Raw genomic sequence first — 21083 nt, 5'->3', positions numbered from 1 at the left:
TTAAAGTGGCCACGTTGGAGTGGCTCTAGTGGCACCATTTTTTTGCTATTAATATGTATGTAATTTATTTTAAGATAATAAATGCACTCAGTTTTTCGCAAAAAATTATTGAAAAACTCGTTGTCTGGAATAGCTGCCTCCCTTAAGGCATTCCTAACAATATTTACTTAAAAAATAAGCAAAACAAAAAATGTTTTTTTTTTTAATATTCTAGAGTGGTCGTACCCCCAAAAAATTGTAAGTCGAAAAAAGCTCAACATTTTTCTGTTTTTCTTTTTTTAATGATTATTAGTTAAAAACTTAAATACGAAAAATATATAAATGTGTAAGATCAATAATAATTATTATAATATGTAAAACTAGAAAATGTAAGCAGACAATTACAATAAAATGTTGTAGATAATTTAAAATCAATACCGCACTTCTGATGTGTACACGTAAAACGGCATATGTAAAATAAAGCAAAAAAAAAAAAATATGTACACATATATGCATATATTATATGTATACATATATGTATTTTAGGTATGCTCAAATGTTAATCTACGCGTTTACGTTCACCAAATGTCTATATGTATGTTTTTTTGTATTTTACTTTTAGTTTTTAATGTATTAATTTAAATGCCTAAGAGCTACAGCGTTACATAGTACATACATACATTATATGCTTAAAACATGATATAATTTTTTAAAGTAATTATATACGTAAATAACGTTAAAGTGGCTCATATTTGATTTCATATACAAGAATATATAGATATATATGTATATAATATGTACTGCAGCCAAACACAGGCGCACCCACACTGACGAAACGTGATATTTTAGAGTGGCACTATGACAATTATTGTGGAAGCAATTGTTTGCAGAGAGCACACAGCAATTAGGTACTTTGAACAAACAGCATTTCATTTGCAATCGCAATGTATTCTGAGATAAATATATGCATTTGCCAGTTTGTATCTGTGTGTTTTTTGTTGTGTTTTTTTTTTTATTAATAATTTCAAATTTAATTTTAATTAACTTCTTACAAAATAATAACATGCACCCTTGTATGTATATATGTATTCTCAAGTATATAATACACGTCTAAAAGACAATTACAATACAATCATAGTGAAGAATAATGAATGAAAAAATCGTGTCTAAGATACATTCAAATTGCAAAACACCTTTTAATTGGATTTCTTTGTTTGCTGTAAATGTAGCCACTACATACATAATTACATACAAACTTGAACTAATAATATATGTTGAGCGATATGTAGAAAACGTCACTTGCTGGGGGCTTTCTATGCATACTGATGGATGCAGCGATTATCATGAATGGCCCCTGTAGCCGAGTAGGTTTGTGCGTGACTACTATTCAGGGTTTCGCCCGACTTCGAACACAGAACACCAAATGATAGCAAAGTTTTTAATATAAAAATGTCTTCCTAAACATCATGGCACTCGGAGAAAGTTCTTCACGTTTCCATGATAGTCGATTTTATGTTATCGAAACGACACGAATTTATATCCAGCAATGGATTCTCTCACTGCACTGAAGTCAGCTGCTGTGTGATGGACAACCACTGTCGTTATTGCAGCTACTTCCTCCAAAATAAAGCACTTACTGAGGTATTTTATAGGCTGTTACAACAAAAACGGTCGAGCAGCACTTCATAATTTAAATGAGACTTAGAGCAAGAAAATTTCAAAAAGGCAAAGCGCCACTTTTAAACAAAAATTCTAATATAGGTATACATATAAACGCCAAAACAGTTTTCACGCATACAAAAGTTTAAAGAAAGAGTACCGGTTTTTATGGCAAATAAAATAAATTCAATTGGATTGCTGGATTAAATCCTAGCAAAACACCAATTTCAATCAACTAATTTTTGATATGCTCCACACTGCGACTAGAAATATTTGTCACTATAGCTTTGATGCCAGCAATAGAGATGTCACCCTCTACGCACAAACAAGTTCGGCTACAGTTGACGCCAGAGTTAACATAAGATAAAAATACACAACATTTGATTTAACAGCTAAATGTGTCTTGCGTTAAGGGCCGTCTTCCACGATAGCTTCGGTTGCACACAATAGAAAAAACATTTAATTTCAGAAATCATTGCATATAAGTTGCACAATTATGTCTTTATTCCACCAACTAAAATATAACTAGCATTAAGTGACGTTCATGACATTCGCGGCCGCATTCATACTTCTAACTAAAAGCAAACTTCATTCTAATGTCTTCGCTCGTTTTCGTTTGCACCTTAGTTTAGTTAACATTGCTCTAATGCTTTTGTTTTACTATTATGACTTTACTTCTTTTTGCTTGTTGCATTGCCCTTTTTCAATTTAATTTTATTATTCATTTTCATCAATATGTTTTTTTTTTTTTTGTAAACGCTAAAATATAAATATGTGCACAAATAGCGAAAAAATGTAATACGTAAATTCTACTACACGACAAAAACTTCCGCTTAATGTGTTCATCTTCTTACTTTTTCGTTCATTTGCTTCATTCTTTCTATTTTGCTTTTGTATTGGGTTTTGCTATTTAATTTTTGTTGGTTTTTTAAATTTTTTGGCTAATTTTATATTATTCACAGTTTATTGTTTAATTTGTTGTTTCATTTTTGTATTGTATTGCTATTCCTTCTACAGCGACCGATGAAGCAGACAAGACTGTTTGATTGATACGTTTCATTTTTAATTTTTTTCTTATATATCTGTTTTTAATGTATAGAAATTGCTAATAAAGAAACAACTTTTTAAATGGTAAATGGAATTTTGATATAAAATTTACGTACTTTTGTATCTACTTATGCATGTTTTTTCTTCATTTTTGTGAATGCTCGTAAGATTGTTTAGTTGTTGCAAGTAAGAACAATGTTTACAACACAGGAAAACATTTAAAATACTTGGTTTATCTTATCTATCTTCGAAAATAATTATATATGACGACCACGACGACGACGACGAAGATGAAGAGTGCAATTTTAATATTTAAATATTTGTAACGAGAATCACAATGAAAAGTATGCCAAAAATTAACGGCAACGTGCTTGAGTTAGTTAATTTGAATGTTTGTTTGATTGATTGACTGAGTGCATTAAGAATTACGGCTCAGTAAGAGTTGATGATGATTTAGACATAAACGATTGACCGCGGTTCATCCTGTGTGCCATTTGGCCCAATCTAGCTGACTGACTGGATGACTGGTGAAATGGCTTTGTTTAGATTTGTGTTTGATGATTTTGCTTGTATTTTTACTTAAATGCACTGTGTATTAAGCGCCAATAAAAACGATGCACATTAATAAATATTTATACCGCTTGATCTGGTTGACGTTCTTTAAATTTAAGCGTTTCATCAAAAATTTCTTTTTTCAAGTTCTCCCTTGGAAGATCGTCCAGCTCCATGCTGATGCTGAAAGGCACCTCCGCAATAGGCTATGTAAGCAATAAATTATTCCTATTATTACAAAGAACGATTTTAAGGTAGCTAATGTTTGGGACGTACCTCGTCGCCAGGATCATAATACTGCTCTAAGTATGGATGGGCCAATGCCTGTTCCACGGGTATTCGATTGTGCGGATTAAACGTTAACATTTTACCTAATAAGTCCAATGCTAGTGGATCGGCATTTGGAAACAGTCGAGACCAAGGTACCTTTGGCTTAAATGGCAGCGATTCCAAGTAGTTACGAGCCTAAAAATAGGAAATTTAATATATTTCAGTACATTTTATTCAGTAATTTAAGCCAAAGCTTGAAAAAGTACACACATATATGATCATAAGGTGAAAAAGTACTATATGACAACTTTTGTAAACTCGTGTTTTAGTCAAATAAAATGTTGAAAAGTTGGACTTTCTAAATGTTTTTACCTTTTCATTTATAATGCACTCCAAATCTTCTCTCGATGGTGATCCTAATACGCCTAAAATATGATTCAATTGATCCAGGTAGTGCTTGCCTGGAAATATGGGGCGATTGCTTAGCATTTCGGCCAGGATGCAACCGACCGACCAAATATCGATCGATTTTGTATAGCCCTTCGAGTTGAGCATTATCTCGGGAGCTCGATACCATCGCGTAGCAACATATTCCGTCAAAAAGCCGGTATGATCGTGATCCGGATCAGCTACACGAGCCAAACCAAAATCGCAAATCTGAAATAATAAGAACAAAGATCTTTAATATCGCCTATTAGAATGTTTAACATTTCCATTATTAAAATTATCTGAATCTTTGCTTAACAAATGGTGGAATATAAGCTTAAAAATATTGTCAAAGCCGTTTGTGTCGTTTACAATTGTTTTAAGATCAGTCGAATATCAAAGCTTTTGTGTGCTCGTAATTACTATTGGAAGAAGGGTAGAGAATATCAAGCCATAAAGAGATTCTCAATTTACTTTAATAATTCGTGTCACATAAGTTACATAAATCATTTGAACGATGTTAAGTCGGTTCAAATAGTTTTAGCTGTGTTATTTTATATGCTTTAAAAATATATATTCCTAGCGAATTTCAGTATAATTCCCTTAGACTTTTCTTTGGTCATATTTGTTGTATAATTCTACTACTTGTCTTCGGCAAGTCAACTGTTTATTCGTCTTTCACATCTGGCCTTCAATAAAATGCGCGGCAAAGTGCCCGTTGTTGGATTTAAAGGGCATTTTCTATCAAATGAGTAGAAAAAGTAGGACATGCGCAAAAGTTAACCGTTGTATCTGTTTCTGAGTGCTGGGCGGGTATCTTAGCTCTGTAGGATATGAGCTCTCTGCACCAACCGAATTCTTGTTGATATAGAGTAGACGCGTATCTCCCGGTACTTCCTTTTTATCGTCGGCAATGGGTAGCCGACAATGCATTATTCAGCAGGTGTTGCTTCTATTCGCTATTTATGTTTTTCATTCCCTCCAGATTTGCCTCGCCGATAAGCGGATTTTGGAGGAACTGCTCGATTTCCATCTTCAATTAACTGTGGTCTTTCTTTTTTTTTTTTTGTGTATCTCAGGTCGAAGTCGCTGTGGTTCGTTCTTTGGCATCTTAACAGTAATTGTCTGGAAAGAAAATTGATGTACGCAACCACTACCTCCATGCCATTAAGTTGCTAATATGATGACATTATGAAGAAGGTGTTGCTTCTATTCGCTATTTGTTTTCCATCCCCTCCAGATATGCCTCCTGACATGGTCGGCGCGGAGATCACCCTTTTAACATATGTAATAGGTCTTCGCTAGCGAAGTCCCTGCAGGTGCGACGTAGTTTACTTTGTATATAGCGAAACGGTTCTTCTCATTGAATAAGCTCCCGAGGCTTTATAGGCGAGTATGTCTGGATACTTAAAACCAAACGTAGCAAGTTAATTTTTTTGTGCAAAAAATATTCGCATCATTCTAATATTCTATTTTTTTTTTAATTTTATAAGCAATGTTAAAATAATGCCCTATTTATTTTGTATCTGATATGTTGGGCCTAAGATTTCACTTTTCTCGACTCAAAACTTTATGAAAGCCCTTAATTCACGACCAGAACATAGCTACTATTAAAAATACCGAACTATTTCTTCAACTTTAATCACTTAACTTACCTTAAGATCACAAGTGGTATTCAGCAAGAGATTGCTTGGCTTCAAATCTCGATGTAATACATTCGCCGAGTGAATGTATTTCAAACCACGTAATATTTGGTAAAGGAAATAACAAATGTGATCATTGCTAAGCCTCTGCAAAATGAAAGAAAAATGAACCGTAAAATTAAGTTAAAGGACATATTGCTGGGTAGGTGTACCTGTGTTTTAAGTAGTTTGTAAAGATCAGTCTCCATTAAACACTGTACAATATATACATCCCTCATCTGTTCTATGCTATCTACTCGCAGTATATCTCGAATATCAATTATCTAAAATGAGGAAAGAAAAACAAAACAGAAGCGAATGATTAGTAATCTCTTTGCAAATAAAGCAGTAGGGAGTGCCATTGTAGAGGAAAAAAGTGAACATCGGTTGCTTACTCACATTTTCATGTTTAAAGCGGGTTAAAATTCTGATTTCCCTCAACGTGCGCTGACAATAAGTTTGATGTTCGAACGGCGAAATTTTTTTTATAGCAACTTTTGTATTTGTTAATGTATCCAGTGCCGATCTACAATGATAACACAATATAATGTTATAACCAAAAAAGTAATCATAAAGAAAGAGTCCATGTATATAAAGGCTATGATAGATTGGGCCTGTTGAGCTCGATTAAAAATGTGCAATTTTTTTTGCCTGTGCATTAGCCACACCCTGTGCCTTTGCAGGGATCTCGAGTATGAGATTAGTACAATGAAAGGCAGATGTTACACGCTTTTAATACTTACACCACCATCCCATAGGCACCTTCGCCGATGTAAGTCAAGTCCCTGTAGCGTGGTCCCACTTCGAACAGTTGCCCGCGTATGATCTCCGCATTAGGATTCGAGGTTGCATTCGTAGTAGACGATACTGCACTACTATTGGCATTGCTAGGGACCGAAGCCGCAGTCGCGTTATTAGCAGCCGGAACTGCACCATTGTTTCCACCAATAGGACCGGTGGTGGACTGTGTGCCACTTACCGCCTCTGCCATAGACGCGCTTGTTCCGGTGCGGTTGTTAAACGAGCGTAAATTTCACAAAAATTATGCGACGTAGTGCGCTACTATACGTGTGTATACGCACAATTATGTATATTGGAAAAACGTCAAGCGAAATTCGTCACCACCAGTTGGCAGGTTCGGGCTCATTTTTTCAACATACTTTGCAACGGCTATTCGTTTTCCACCATATTCGTTTGCATCTTTCGCACGCAGTGTTGTACCATAGGGTTTCAAATAAAGGAAACCCATTGTGAAGAAGAATACATCTTCAATCAAACATGCTTACAACACCAGATTTAAGGTATATAAGATTGCGAGCGTTTTAGTGGTTCACGCACCGCGCATCTTCTATATTCTCTCACACGCGCTTACAAAATACATTTCAATTATAGATTTGTTTATAACGTTAATTTTTAGATAAATTGGAACAAGTAAAAGGTATACTACCAATAACTAAATATGGTATATGCTGGTTGTAACAGTATACAATTTACTATTCGATTATTACGAATGATATATAAATTAAAGCCAGTACTTCAGCGTCATAAAATTATTAAATATTTAATAAAAATCTGCCTTCTAAAAAACAAACTTTTGAGTTCTAGCTTCACTTTGGATAATTGAATATAAAATAAAATCCGTTTTATAAAAACACTTTATAAAAATCCGTCTTTTAAAAATGAGGCCTAGAGAACAGCAGTAAACAATTCCCAGATGGTACATTTTTTATGTCATTTTTGACACAATTTAACCCGACAGAACCATACTTTAAAATTATTGAAACTCATTATGAAAATAGTCAATTATTAGGAATAATATATATCAAAATTTGTGATTTTTATGGAGGAAATAATAGTCCAAATGAGACGACAATTTAAAGGTTGGTGAAAATTTTTAAAGAACCTGTTTCTGCCGAAGAAAGAAAAAGGAGTGGTAAAGCAAAAACTGGACATTCTGTTGATAATATTCCTGCTGTAGCGCAAAGTGTTGCTGAACAACCTTCAACATCGATATCTTGATGTTCTCAGCAACAATTATACATTCATTAGTCGACTGCTTGGCGGATTTTACCTGTAGACGTGCTTATGGTGGACTTAAAAATGATGTAGTTTTTCACATATAGTTGTTGAGAGTTGAATAAAAAATTTAAACTTTAAATAATCTAAATTTTTACGCGATTTATTTTAAAATGTCTGCAATGTATGAGTTTCAAAATTAAATTCAAAAACATTAAAATAAAATAGTCAAAAATATCAATAGTTAACCATTCACCACTTAAAGGAGTTTTATGTGTATGAGTATGTAATATGTATATGCTCACCATGTTTTTAAATCGAGAAATCATATATAATCACCTACCTAGTTTCCAAAACACACATATAATTTTTTGCTCTCACCCTAAACAGCTGCAACTGAGAAATTAGGCTACTTTCACTCAAGGATGATAGATTTACAAGATTTGGCCAATAACTATAGTAAAAAAGAAAATTATTAGGGGAACTTCGGCTGCCCCATCACTGGGGGTTTGGCTATCGAATTCTGCACAATCATTTCACATGTAATTGCACACAATCAGGCGACATTATATTGATTTTTCTCATATATCACTAACACGATCTTAGTTTTTTCTTAAACAAACACCTTCCGAACCCGGTTACGTCAGCCTATCAGCTGGTTCTGTCAAATTCGCTGAGAGCCACATAATGACCTGTTATTGGCCACACCTCCTCAATTCTTTTCACCATGACTTCCACTTGGAAAATACCTATACTCTCTCCAGATGCTCAACCCATGTAGTCATCTCCTGGGAATTTCGTCAGAGAACGCCAGATTTTATGCGGCATTGTTTTTGCATCAATTGCAAAATTACTATGATATAAAAGTATTCGGGTATGAATCTTCAAATGCTTGAATCCTATGATATCGTATATTTTTGTCTGAAAGAAATTACGTTTGTATATTAGTATGCGTGTGGTCGTCGTGTTACTTTTTAATACAAATACAATTTTGACTTCTCTTGTTTACAAAATCGTGAGTGCGCCTTTGAAGGGAAACAGCTGTTTATTGGCCTTACTCATCAATGACGTGAATTTTCTGTTTTATTATTTTGAAGCTATGATAAGGTAAATAGAACTATTAAAGTGACTAAAAGTGATATGATGGGAATACGGTAAAACCATTTGGGAAATAAAATTGCTACAAGAGTGGAAAACAGCCAAGTAAGTAATTGTGTGTCACGTGTAAATAAATGCTCAATATTTAAATGCTTACAATTTAATATATATGTGATTCCCCGCATTCATAATATAAACCTCCAACACACACTTCTCGTTGCACTTTCTTATTTGCAAGTACCACTATTTCCTCAATTTCAACACATTTCTTTTCTCCTTTTCATTTCTTTTGATTTGTAAAAATTTGTCTCAATTTTAGTTGTACTCCAGTTAACTTATTGAAATTATGCAAAACTTATAGACACAAAAAAGCTAAGACATTACCACGAACATACTAAATTCGGTGAAATGGATCTAAAGACGCAGACGTACTCCAAATATGCAATACTGACGCGCACAACCGAATTGCGCATGCATGCCACCGCCGAAGTGCCAAGTGATCGTTCTTCTGAAGCGCAAACATTGACCATGGTGGGTGGAACGCTCATAAAAATGTTTCAGAGTCAAACTCCTGTGGAAGTAGTAGGAACAAAAAATATGAGCACAGTGCAAATACTTGACCTCGTACGTCAGGAACCGATTTATGAAAACCTCTATGAATGTCCCCAAGCAAATTTACTGAAAGTGAGTGAAGCGTTGTGGCCATATGTGATTAGCATTGAAGAACCAGAACGGCGATTGTGGTTGGTAAAGAAAGAAGATCATTGTAAATGGATAGTTTATCTGAAAGTCAACGATTTTGTGCGAGTTTCTGGCGGCCCGTTTGGCAAAGAATCGACGTTTTATGACTGTATCATACGTTACATTGGGCCTGTTAGTGAAATACATCCTGTGGGCTATTTCTTCGGTATGGAGTTGCTGGTATGAAATATTTAAATTGTTAGAGATGGTATACTCACTAGTGACAAAGTGTTACAGGTTAATAATAAGAAAAATGATATCTTCTTCTGCTGTGGGTGGTATGTTTGGGCTATAATTTCAAACTTCGACTTTTATCATTTACTTATTACGATTATACCTACTACAGATGATATATAATACGTTATATATAATTAAAATTATATAATGAAATATGAATAATATATAGTTATATACATGTATATGTTTCTTAAGTTATGAATTAAATCAAATGAATAAGTAATTCACTTAATATTTAAATATATATCAGACTTTTTAAAGTGAAGCATAAATCGTATAAAACAGTAAAAATTCTTTTTAGCATTTGGAGAACGGCTTCTCACCGCAGTCCGAAAACATTCCTTTCTCGATTGAATACATGAGATCTGATCCATCGCTTTCCATATTCACAACAGCCGATAATCTAAAACAGTCAACAAGCGAAGTGCACAAGAAATTTTCTGTGCAAGATTTTATAGGTGAAACGCTTACGAAAGTTCGCACTGCTATTGTACCATCCACATGTGCAAACGGCGGGAGTGGAGGGAGCAACACTAATTCATTGCGAAGGCCAAAAAAACTAAAGAAGAAATATCCATCTTCACAATTTTACGACACTCCAAGCTCTCCACCTGTTGAGAGTTTAAATACAACCGTAAATCGTAGAGTTGAAACTGGTCAGGACTACGAAATGGATAGAGAGAGTGGCAAAATGAAGCACTCGGATGAGTTGGACAACGCTACACCAATTATATCGGCGGAGAGTGATGATTACAAAAAATCGATTGAGAATTACGAACGAAGCTTGGAAAGACAACGTGGATCTACAGTAACATCTGCACCTGTACCGGTGCCCACAGGCATATTGAAGCATCGACACACTTCGGCATCCGCAGGCAGCGGTGGCGGCAGTAGTAATAAAGATGCTAGTGTTGCTGCCACTACAGTCCATCCATTAAACCTAATGAGCATGGACGATCGCGAAATAATTATTATAGATCCTGCCGATATACGTGAATCGACTAAAAATGAGTCAAATGTAATTGTGGTAGATAAAAATATGCAGCAGGAAGTTGACTTGGCTGAATTGTTAGGCGGCAATTGGCCAACCACTGCTGGAGATGCCGCTGCTATACTAAATAACAAGCAGTTAATAAAATCACAGCAAACGGCCGGTAGCGGAAGCCAAGATTCAATTCAAGCAAAAGGAGGGCGGATTAAATCACCGAATCCCTTAACACACTTTGGCGGCGTGAAATCAACAGCAAATGTGGCCACAGAAGGATTTACCGGCGGTGATGGAACAGGCGATGCCATTGGATCAAATAGTATGTATTTGCTGCTATATATTTATGTATGTAAACATTTTCTTTCTTCTGATAGCTTTATTCTACCACCAAAATTATGTACAAATATTTTTGTTTTTGGAAAATGTTTATGAGATAAAAACACATTTTGGATTAGTAGAACAAAACACAATTCTGAAGATCTAGTGAATAAAAAACTGTCAAGTTTGAAAATCGGTTTAAAAAACAACGCGCATAATATTTAATACATACATACATATATGAAAATGTAAGATGGTCCATCTAGCGTTTGGAATATGAACTATGAAATACGGTTCACTAGACAGGCCTAGTTTACTGGCAGGAGTCATTCCGGTAACGTAGAACCGGCTGCCATGGTAATGTGGATTATGTACTATCGATTTTGACAGCTAAAATATAGTTGTTGTTGTTGTTGTTGTAGCAGTATCTTCGCCCTGTCAGTGTAGTGTAAATCACCGGTCGCCTTCGTCTAGCTCATCTAACGGTAGGACCAGGAAACTAGCTGTTTCGACGGGTTGGGTCCAGAGGGAGAGAGGTGTTAGATGAGTGGGTTTGAAGGGGCATGTGAAAAGGTGGTTAGTGTCGTGCGGGGTGCCTTCACATGCTGGACATGTGTTTAGTATGTCGGGGTCGATTCTGGATAGGTAGGAGTTTAACCTGCTACAGTATCCAGAACGTAGTTGTGCCAGTGTTACACGAGTCTCACGGGGAAGCTGGAGCTCTTCGTCTGCAATAGGTAGTGGTTGGACTCCGATAACGGCATTCGGAGGTCGGGAGCTTAAGAAGGTGGTAAGGGTCTCCCGATGAATGTTGTTAATGGCTTGTCTGCACACTGTCTGATCCTGGAGTGGTGCGTTTTGCCCTGGATCTCGTCCACGTAGTTGAGGAAGTGTCTCCTGATGTGTCTGGGAGGTGGCTCAGGCAGGTGTCTGCATGGGTGAGGCCTACGGTGACACCCTAGCAGAAACTGCTTGCCGAGCATTTTGTTGTGCTCCTTAACAGGCAGCATGTGAGCCTCGTTATGCAGGTGTTGAATTGGGGACATCAGGAGACATTCTGTCGCGGTCCTAATGGCAGTATTTTGGCAGGTCTGGAGCTTTGTCCACTGCGTATCACTGGTTCCAGGCGACCAGACAGGCGCGGCATAGTTGAGAACCGGTTGGCCTATTGCTTTGAAAGTCGATAGCAACATTTCTTTGTCTTTGCCCCAAGTGCTGCCGGCGAGCGACTTGAGGACCTTGTTGCGATTCTGTACTCTCGTTGCAATAGCGGTTGTGTGCGCTCAGAAGGGGAGCAAGCTGTCAAAGGTGACTCCCAAAATTCTGGGGTTATTTACCGTCGGTATTGGGGTATCATCGACGTGCACCTGAAGTTGCAGTTTGACCTCCTTTGTCCAGGTGGTAAAAAGGGTCGCCGTGGATTTAGTGGGAGAAAGTTTTAAGTTTCTCGCAGTGAAGAAGCGAGAAAGGCGGGCGAGGTAGTCCTTTACTTTGGAGCATAGGCCATCAATGTCATTGCCCGACGCCATTATCGTGCAGTCGTCGGTGTATGAGACCAGTGAGACTCCCTCTGGTGGCTGGGGGAGTTTCGAAATATAGAAATTAAAAAGCAAGGGTGAAAGGACACCACCCTGCGGTACTCCTTGCTTTATTTTTCTCTGTTTTGAAGTTTGGTCTCGAAATATCACCGACGAGTGACGACCACTCAGGTAGTTCGCGGTCCACCTCTTCAGCCCTGGCGGGAGTGTCGACTGTAAAATGTCATCTAGTAGCGTGGCGTGGCTGACTGTATCGAAAGCCTTTTGTAAGTCCAACGCTACTAGGACAGTCCTCTCGCAGGGGCGGTTTTGGTTTAGTCCACGGTTTACCTGGATGTTTATGACGGTGAGTGCCGTGGTGGTGCTGTGCACTCTACGGAAACCATGCTGTTGTGAGGCTGGAGTCAGGTGTTCTGTGAGGAGTGCGAGTAGAAGAGCTTCAAGCGTCTTCACTACTGGGGAAAGGAGAGTTATCGGACGATAAGACTCCCCTTGGTTGGCGGGTTTCCCAGGCTTCAGTAGTGGGACCACTCTCCCTAATTTCCACTTATCAGGAATGATGAGAGTGGCCATAGACAGGTTGAAGACCTTAGTGAAGAATTCTACTCCCAATGGACCCAGCTTTTTCAACATCAGCATGTTTAGTCCGTCAGGGCCAATGGCTTTTGATGGTTTCATGTGTTTGATGGCCCCCTGAACCTCGTCGCTGGTGAAAGTAAGCGGTGCACTGTTGTATGGCAGTTTGTGCAACCGTCTGGTGGCACAACGTTTGGATCTGTCGACCGGAGGATGCCACCTTGTCGTTGTGCTTCGTCGGGTTCGACAGGGACCTTAAGGTGGACCAGAGCTTGCTCACACCAGAGGTGAAGTTACAAGACTTTAGATGCTCTAGCTAAAAATATAGCAATGTCCGTAGGTTATCAGAAATTTATTTTATGGTTAGACACTTGCAAAATTGGTCGCTCTTTGCTTAAACAAATATGAGAAATGTTTAAAACGAATAACGAAAATCTAATAATGTTGTTGTTGTTGCTGTAGCAGCTTAAATATTCCCCATACATGTACGGGGATGCTGCCGGAGTGACAGTCCTTGGCCGGATATAAATCCGGGTCGTTCCTGTTAATGTTAACCGACAGTCGTGGGAACAAAAAAAAGTCTAATAATCAGCGCAGCGCCGTTAAGGATGAATGTTGCGCCAACGATCTAGAGTGGCTACTGTCAAGCCAGCGTGGAAACCATTTGAATGAAGTTATTTTCCGTGTTTAATGAAAAGGTTTATTCTATCAAATAAAAAATACGTAAAGTTGATGGCCTTACCGCTAATGCTTTAAAATCATTGTGATTGTAATTTATTACTTTTCCAATTTTAAATAAAAAAAAGGTTATTTGAAAATATTAATTCATAGTCGAAACAAATATGTATAAAAATGAAAATATTCTTAAACAATTTTGAAAATATGAACAAATGTTCAAATTTTAATTTTTTAATTTTTTTTTTAATTTTACTCTGCTCACAAGTTAATTTTACATTTAATGTTCAATAATAATTAAATAGCACAAAATTATTGACAAACCTCACAAATGTCACAAACTAACCGGAAATAAACAAAAAATTGTGAAAAAGTGTAATAATAATGGGTAATACTTAACCTGGTTGCTAATTAGTTGACTGGAGCTGATGCTGATGCAAAGCGCACAAAAATGACTTTTTATAACACCGACATTTCAAAAGTTTTAGCTGATAAACGGATATTTCCCATTCTACTATCAAAATTGTTACCGATCCGTGTAACGTATTTCAGTTGTACAAAAACAAAATCGTCTCTAGCAGTTTTAAGAAAAGAAAAAAATACTTTGGAGATATAAGAGCAAATGTTTTGGTATAATTAGAGCGAACCAGTTGGTACTACTGACTATTTATAACACCAATTCGAATGGTTAGTGATGTAGTTTTATTATAGTTTCGAAGATGCACCACACATTTTTAAACGGGTGTGTGGCATATTTTCAATAAACTTGCAAATACGTACGTATGTGTGCCACCTATTCTTCTATTTTTTTTTCTATTTTATTTAATTAAATTTGAATTAATTTTATTTCCAATCAATCAATGCGTCACGGCTATTAGAAATAAACCTTTTTTATAATTTGTTATTTCATGCCCAAGTGGTAGTCACGCACAACCCATTCGACCCATTCGGCGACCGCTTTATTTTATTTTATTATTTTTTTTTGTGGATGAGTAGGTTTAAAATGCCTAATGCACCATCAAAACTGCCACCGCAGCAATGGAATATACGAAGACTAACACACTCCCCCTCGTTTGGAACCGTCGTCCACTCTGGAACCGCTTTCGCATTACTTCAGAGTGGCGTTCCATCTTCCTCATTACAAGGTCGATGCTTGTGTGCCTGCCTTCAGGTCCCGCTTTTTCCCGAGCCTCGAAAGCATTTGAGTTGTATAAAAATTGACATCACCGACTTCATTGACTTGGTTTCTGTTTTACTATGTTGTGACATCTTTTATTAGCCTGGCGTGTGTTTCGTTTCTCCAGCGGTCTTGCCATAGACGTATCGTTTCGTCCTTTGTTTCGCGCGCTGCAGGTTTGCTAACTCCTTCCATTCCCTCTTTCTTTAGTACCCACAACTTTTTCCTCTCAAAGTAAGCTAGTAAGTCTATCGGTAGTCGGTTTATTTAATTTTATTTTGCTTTATTGAAATTTTTTAATTTACCATATTTTATTTTAAATTATTTTACTTTTTTGTTATTGCTATATCAGCATAAACATTCCCCATACAAATACGGGAAATACTGCTGAATTGATAGTCCTTGGCCGGATATAAATCCGGGGCGTTCCGGTTATGTAGAACCGACTGTCGGAAACGACTTTTTTATTTTATTTTGCCTTATTTTGTTTTGTCTTATTTCATTTACATTTATCTTCAATCTTGTGCGTGACTACCATTCGGAATTCACAGACAGAACGTCGGTTCGAATCTCGGTGAAAACACCAAAATTAAGAAAAACATTTTTCTAATAGCGGTCGCCCCTCGGCAGGCAATGGCAAACCTCCGAGTGTATTTCTGCCATGAAAAAGCTCCTCATAAAAATATCTGCCATTCGGAGTCGGCTTGAAACTGTAGGTCCCTCCATTTGTGGAACAACATCAAGACGCACACCACAAATAGGAGGATGAGCTCGGCCAAATACCCAAAAAGGGTGTACGCGCCAATTATATATGTATATACAATATATATATATATATATATATATATATATACTACTGTGTCCAAAAAATAAGGTGACATTGTATTTATTTTGAAAATTCTTTATTTATTCTTCCAAATCAATTTCATCCCCTTCAAAGTAATCCCCTCCCGACACAATGCACTTATGCCAACGTTTTTTCCAATTTTCGAAACACTGGTTGTAGTCACTTTCCGGGATGTCCTTCAGTTCCGTCTTCGTTGCGGCTTGAATCTCCTCTATCGTGTCAAAACGGTGTCCCCGGAGCGGTCTTTTGAGCCTGCTGAACAGCCAGAAGTCGCACGGTGCCAGATCAGGTGAATACGGTGGTTGCGGAACGATATGGGTTGAGTTTTTGATGAAATGATCACGAATTACGAGTCCAAAAAATTCAATGTTTTCGGTACCAGTCGAGATTTGACGCGCTTGAGGCCCAAAACATCCTTCAAAATGGTATTGACTGAGCCTTTCGATATGCCAACATCATCAGGAAGGTCTCTAATCGTTAATCGACGGTTTTTCAACACCAAATCTTTGATTTGTTGGACATGAGCTTCGTCAGTTGAGGTTGATGGTCGCCCAGGACGCTCTTCGTCTTCGACACGTTCACGACCGGCTTGGAACTCACTATACCACTTGTAAACATTTTTTTTAGACATAGCCTCATCACCAAAGGCTTTCTGCACCATCCTCAACGTATCCGAAAATTGATTCCGCAAACAAAATTTAATGCAAATTCTTTGCTCAACAAATTTCGACATTGCAAAAAACGAGAAACTCACTTTTAGCAGCTCACAAAACGACGCGTATCTCAAACAGTAAATGAATATTTCACATGAAATTTGACATAGATGTCACTCACAGTACTACCAACCTAAAAAAAAAAAGAATTCTCCTAATTCTTCAAAGCGCGCAGTTTAAAATCAAATGTCACCTTATTTTTTGGACACAGTAGTATATGTATATATTATTTTCAATTACTTTATTTTATTTTAATTTAATTTTAATAATTTTTATTTTAATCTATTGCATTCTATTTTATTTCCCTTTATTTTATTTTATTTCGTTTATTTTATTGTATTTTACTACTTTTTATTTTACTTTGTTTCATTTTAGTTTATTTCCCTTTATTTTATTTTATTCCGTTTTATTTTATTTCCTATTATTTCATTTTAATTTATTTTAATTTATTTTAATAAATATTTTATTATATTTTAGTTCTGTGTATTTTTTTAATTTTATTGCATTTTATTTTATTTAAATTTCTTGTATTTTTTTTATATCCCTTTATTTTATTTGATTTTATTTTATTTTATATTATTTCATTTTGTTTCATTTTTGTAAAATTTTTATATTTCACTGTTTTTAGAATTTTTAATTTTATTTACTTAAAAATCTTTAATTTTATTTTATTTCCCTTTATTTTAATTAAATTTATTTTGTTTTATTCCATTTTATGTAATTTCATTCCCTTTCATTTTATTTTATTTCATTTATTTTTATCTTCATTTATTTTATTTTTTTTTATTTAATTTAATTTAATTTTATTTTATATTCCATTTTAATTTCTTCTATTTTTCTTTATTTAATTTTAATTTGTTTTATTTCATTTTAATAAATTTTTCACAGTATTATATTTTATTGTGTTAATTTATGCCATTTTATTAATTTTTCACAATATTATTTTTGCTGTTTTATTTTATTTTGCTTTATTTTACTTTATTTTACTTCATTTTATTATATTTTACTTCTTTTGATTTGAATTTTATTTTATTTCATTTTATCTACTTCGTTCTATTTATGTATGCAAGTTGAAAAAAACCGAACCGAAATTTGCCAACATATCCGAATACCATTTCGAAACACACATCTTTGCCCGCTCTGACATACTCGCATGTATTTATATCCAACCTAATATTGTACCAACATTCAGCAGCATTAGTTCTATTTGTAGTTGCAAGTGTTTACATTGCGGTGTTTTTTAGTAGTGTAAATAAAATTTGTAAAATCATATGTCTGAACATGGAAACTCAAAGCACGAGCTCGTTAACTCCTAGTGACACTTCACTTTACAATAATATACCACTAACAGTCTTGGAACTGTTCGCGTCCGGACCAAGTGGGCCAGACCACTTTTCCCCGAATGTCTCACCAGGTTATCGAACACATTTTTTGTATTTGATTTTTAATCACACTGATTATTTATAACTTCCTGCATAAGTAGAGAAACGTATACATACAATTTGTATAATTCTAAAATCTGCGATTTCCATTTTTTATCCTTTCTATTGTGTAGAATATGCCAATTCTCGGGATTCGCCTGTTTATGATAATTTGGTTGATATTGAAGCGCCGGCGGAAATGGATCTGATCAAATATACGCCTTTGCAGGATATACCGGACACCGCATTGGGTGTGGGCTCTATGGTAGAGGTGTCCATACCGGAGGCGTCAGAGAATTTGTACGGTGTAATACGCTGGATTGGCATGGCACAAGGCCGTAAACAAATATTGGTGGGCGTGGAATTGGAGGAGGATCAAGATGATCGCACTCTGCCGACAACAAATGGCACATATAACGGCATGCGGTATGACTTTCAACCAGTAAAATATTTAGAAATATTTAAAATATTATACATATATACTTATCATACATATTTACATGTACTACATGTGATGTATGCGCTTTGTGAAATAGCATTTTTGGTGATAAAAGAAAGACATTTTTATTTATAATAAATCTTCTTAAATATAATAGATTTTTCCGCTGCCACGAAGGTCGCGCACTTTTTGTCCCTTCTGATCGTTGTTCCACTGATAGACGATTTATCGAGACAGATGGCAAGGCTGCATCAAATATACCGACTGATTCAAAAATGTTTGGCCAAGTAGAATGCCCTTCGGTTCCAGGGGCTGTGGCACCATTGAGTTAATTAAAATGTAAATTAGTTAGATGCCATATTGTTAATTATTATTATTTTTTTTACAGAGATCAAAAGTCTTGAAGAGTTGGAGGAAAATTGTGGCAAATTTAAAGGCATACAAGGCCATCACAATTCGTGCTATCTGGACGCTACATTATTTTCTATGTTCACCTTTACATCAGTATTTGATTCGTTGCTTTTTCGCCCACCTGAAGCTGATGTAAACTTCATAGCAAAAAATAATACTTACATATAATTTTATGAAATAAATTTTTTCACAACAGGATATTGCGAGCTATACAGAGGTGCAGAAGGTATTGCGTGAAGAGATCGTTAACCCGCTGCGCAAAAATGTCTTTGTACGCGCTGACCGCGTTATGAAACTACGGCAATTGCTGGACAAGCTGAGCTCGGTTAGTGGACTAACAAGTGAAGAGAAAGATCCGGAGGAGTTTCTAAATAGTTTGTTGGCGCAAATAATGCGCGTGGAACCATTTTTGAAGGTGCAAAAAAATAATAATAAAGATGCATCTACTTAACTATTTATATTAAAATCTCTGTATTATTAATATAGTTAAGTTCCGGCCAGGATGCGTATTTTTATCAATTGTTCGTAGAAAAAGATGAACGCTTGTGCTTTCCGACTGTACAGCAATTATTCGAACAGAGTTTTCACTCATCCGATATAAAATTAAAAGAAGTGCCGTCATGTTTGATCATACAAATGCCACGTTTTGGCAAAAACTTCAAGATGTATCCGCGGATTTTACCGTCCCAACTATTGGATGTCACCGATATTATTGAGGATTGTATGTCTAGCAATACATTTTTAATAATTATTTAAAAGTTGCTTATTTGGAAATTAGTAGTTTTGAAGCATGCGATACTTATTTACTGATTTCCATCTACCAGCTCCCCGCCAATGTTCTGTTTGCGGTAAGCTAGCCGAATATGAGTGCCGCGATTGCTATGGTGTCCTACAAAGCGGCGTTGGACTTGAGAGTACAGGATTTTGTCTTAAATGCCGAGATACCGTACACTTGCACGCAAGAAGGTATGTAGTGTTATTTATTGTAAATATCAACATACATAAAAACTTGAAATTTATTGCATTTTTAAATCCTTTATTTTATTTAGAACAAATCATAATCCAAAAAAATTGTCTGTGCCGCAAGACTTTCGTATAATGGCAGAGCACATGAATGTACCACGTCTGTATATGGAGTTATTTGCAGTGGTTTGTATAGAGACTTCACATTATGTGGCATTTGTTAAGGCTGGTTCGGGGCCAGATGCGCCCTGGTGTTTCTTTGATTCGATGGCTGATCGGAAAGGTACGTTTTTAAAATACAGGTGTACTTTTTATCCTTGTGCATCAAATATAATTTCAGGTGAGAAAAATGGCTATAATATACCCGAAATGATAACAGTGCCTGATTTACCACTGTGGCTGTCGGAAGAGGGTGCCCGCGCAGTTAATGAGACTTCAACAAATGACAAAATGTTGCCGGAGCATGCGAAGCGGCTGTTTTGCGATGCTTATATGTGCATGTATCAGAGCACAGATGTGATGATGTATCGTTAGTAACAAAAAAAAAACAATCATAGATAGAACATTAAATTACTTAACTAAATTATAGTTTGATCACTTGAAATACATATAAATGATATATGATATATATATATGAAATATGATATGTACATATATGGAATAACCGCATGTACGGCAGCAAAAGAGTGTAATTTTTTGCTTAAAATGACACCAATAAGAAATATAATATAAATAAAATGAAAGCATGAGGTAGTAACATAACATAGGCGAAACAGTTATGCAATTTAATATGACGACAAAAAAAGTTTGCTAAGGAATAGCCCTTCTGCGGGGATAAACCTTTTTTTATCAGGTAAGTAAAGGGCCGTAGCGGCCGCCGTAGCCCAATGGGTTGGTGTGTGAGTAAAATTCAGAATTCGGAGAGAACGTAGGTTCGAATCTTGGTGAAAGACCAAAATGAAGAAACAGTTTTTTCTTGTTGTTGTTGTTGTAGCAATAACTTTGCTCTGTCAGTGAAGTGTAATCGCCGGTCGTCTTCGTTTAGCTCATCTAACGGTAGGCCCAGGAAACAGGCTCTTTCGACATGTTGGATCCAGAGGGAGAGTGCCAATAGCCAAATGTCGCCTCTCGGAAGGCAATGGCAAACCTTCGAGTGCATTTCTGCCATGAAGAAGCTCCTCATAAAAGAAATCGCCCATTCGGGTTCGGCTTGAAACTGTAGGTTCTTCCATTTGTGGAAATTTGTGGAAAAATATGTATGCGCCTTGTATATATGTATATATATAAGTAAAGGGTGATTAATTTAGAGG

The 21083-nt window shown here is 36.1% G+C and overlaps 2 protein-coding genes across 5 annotated transcripts; one reads left to right on the top strand and one right to left on the bottom strand.

Annotated features, from left to right (window-relative positions):
* Positions 1 to 964: 964 nt before the first annotated feature.
* LOC129249473 (mitogen-activated protein kinase ERK-A) lies at positions 965 to 6958 on the bottom strand. 2 transcript variants are annotated; one of them, XR_008582658.1, is made up of 8 exons: positions 6359 to 6958; positions 6015 to 6141; positions 5789 to 5899; positions 5589 to 5723; positions 3880 to 4164; positions 3514 to 3702; positions 2802 to 3443; positions 965 to 2743 (listed from the first exon to the last, which is right to left on the bottom strand). XR_008582658.1 is itself a non-coding variant. In XM_054889310.1 (7 exons), the coding sequence occupies exons 1-7, from the start codon at positions 6604 to 6606 to the stop codon at positions 3318 to 3320; spliced, it is 1221 nt and encodes a 406-aa protein (XP_054745285.1). In that variant the 5' UTR covers positions 6607 to 6958; the 3' UTR covers positions 965 to 3317. The 2 variants fall into 2 exon arrangements, 1 of the variants encoding a protein (XP_054745285.1); XM_054889310.1 differs by having other exon boundaries at positions 965 to 3443.
* A 1595-nt stretch (positions 6959 to 8553) lies between these two features.
* Positions 8554 to 20536, top strand: LOC129249472 (ubiquitin carboxyl-terminal hydrolase CYLD). 3 transcript variants are annotated; one of them, XM_054889307.1, is made up of 11 exons: positions 8554 to 8834; positions 9049 to 9650; positions 10009 to 11014; positions 18095 to 18386; positions 18557 to 18726; positions 18788 to 18942; positions 19007 to 19225; positions 19297 to 19531; positions 19635 to 19776; positions 19860 to 20056; positions 20114 to 20536. In XM_054889307.1, exons 2-11 carry the CDS (start codon positions 9138 to 9140, stop codon positions 20305 to 20307), a joined length of 3123 nt encoding a protein of 1040 aa, XP_054745282.1. In that variant the 5' UTR covers positions 8554 to 8834; positions 9049 to 9137; the 3' UTR covers positions 20308 to 20536. The 3 variants fall into 3 exon arrangements, with proteins under 3 accessions (XP_054745282.1, XP_054745283.1, XP_054745284.1); XM_054889308.1 differs by lacking the exon at positions 9049 to 9650 and having other exon boundaries at positions 8556 to 8834; XM_054889309.1 differs by lacking the exons at positions 8554 to 8834; positions 9049 to 9650; positions 10009 to 11014 and adding an exon at positions 17782 to 17953.
* Positions 20537 to 21083: the final 547 nt, after the last annotated feature.

The sequence above is a fragment of the Anastrepha obliqua genome, chromosome 5, assembly GCF_027943255.1.
Source record: "Anastrepha obliqua isolate idAnaObli1 chromosome 5, idAnaObli1_1.0, whole genome shotgun sequence".
NCBI lineage: Eukaryota > Metazoa > Arthropoda > Insecta > Diptera > Tephritidae > Anastrepha > Anastrepha obliqua.
This window is presented reverse-complemented; position numbering and strand designations above follow the sequence as displayed.

Bases quoted from the DNA above. Each gene is read 5' to 3' on its own strand.
- LOC129249473 (XM_054889310.1), bottom strand. From the start codon at position 6,606: ATGGCAGAGGCGGTAAGTGGCACACAGTCCACCACCGGTCCTATTGGT. The intron at 6,142-6,358 runs GTAAGTATTAAA...TTATCATTGTAG, and splicing joins GGTGCCTATGGGATGGTGGT to ATCGGCACTGGATACATTAA. The intron at 3,703-3,879 runs GTAAAAACATTT...TCCTATTTTTAG, and splicing joins AGTGCATTATAAATGAAAAG to GCTCGTAACTACTTGGAATC.
- LOC129249472 (XM_054889307.1), top strand. From the start codon at position 9,138: ATGGATCTAAAGACGCAGACGTACTCCAAATATGCAATACTGACGCGC. The intron at 18,387-18,556 runs GTATGACTTTCA...TAAATATAATAG, and splicing joins GGCACATATAACGGCATGCG to ATTTTTCCGCTGCCACGAAG. The intron at 19,777-19,859 runs GTATGTAGTGTT...TATTTTATTTAG, and splicing joins GTACACTTGCACGCAAGAAG to AACAAATCATAATCCAAAAA.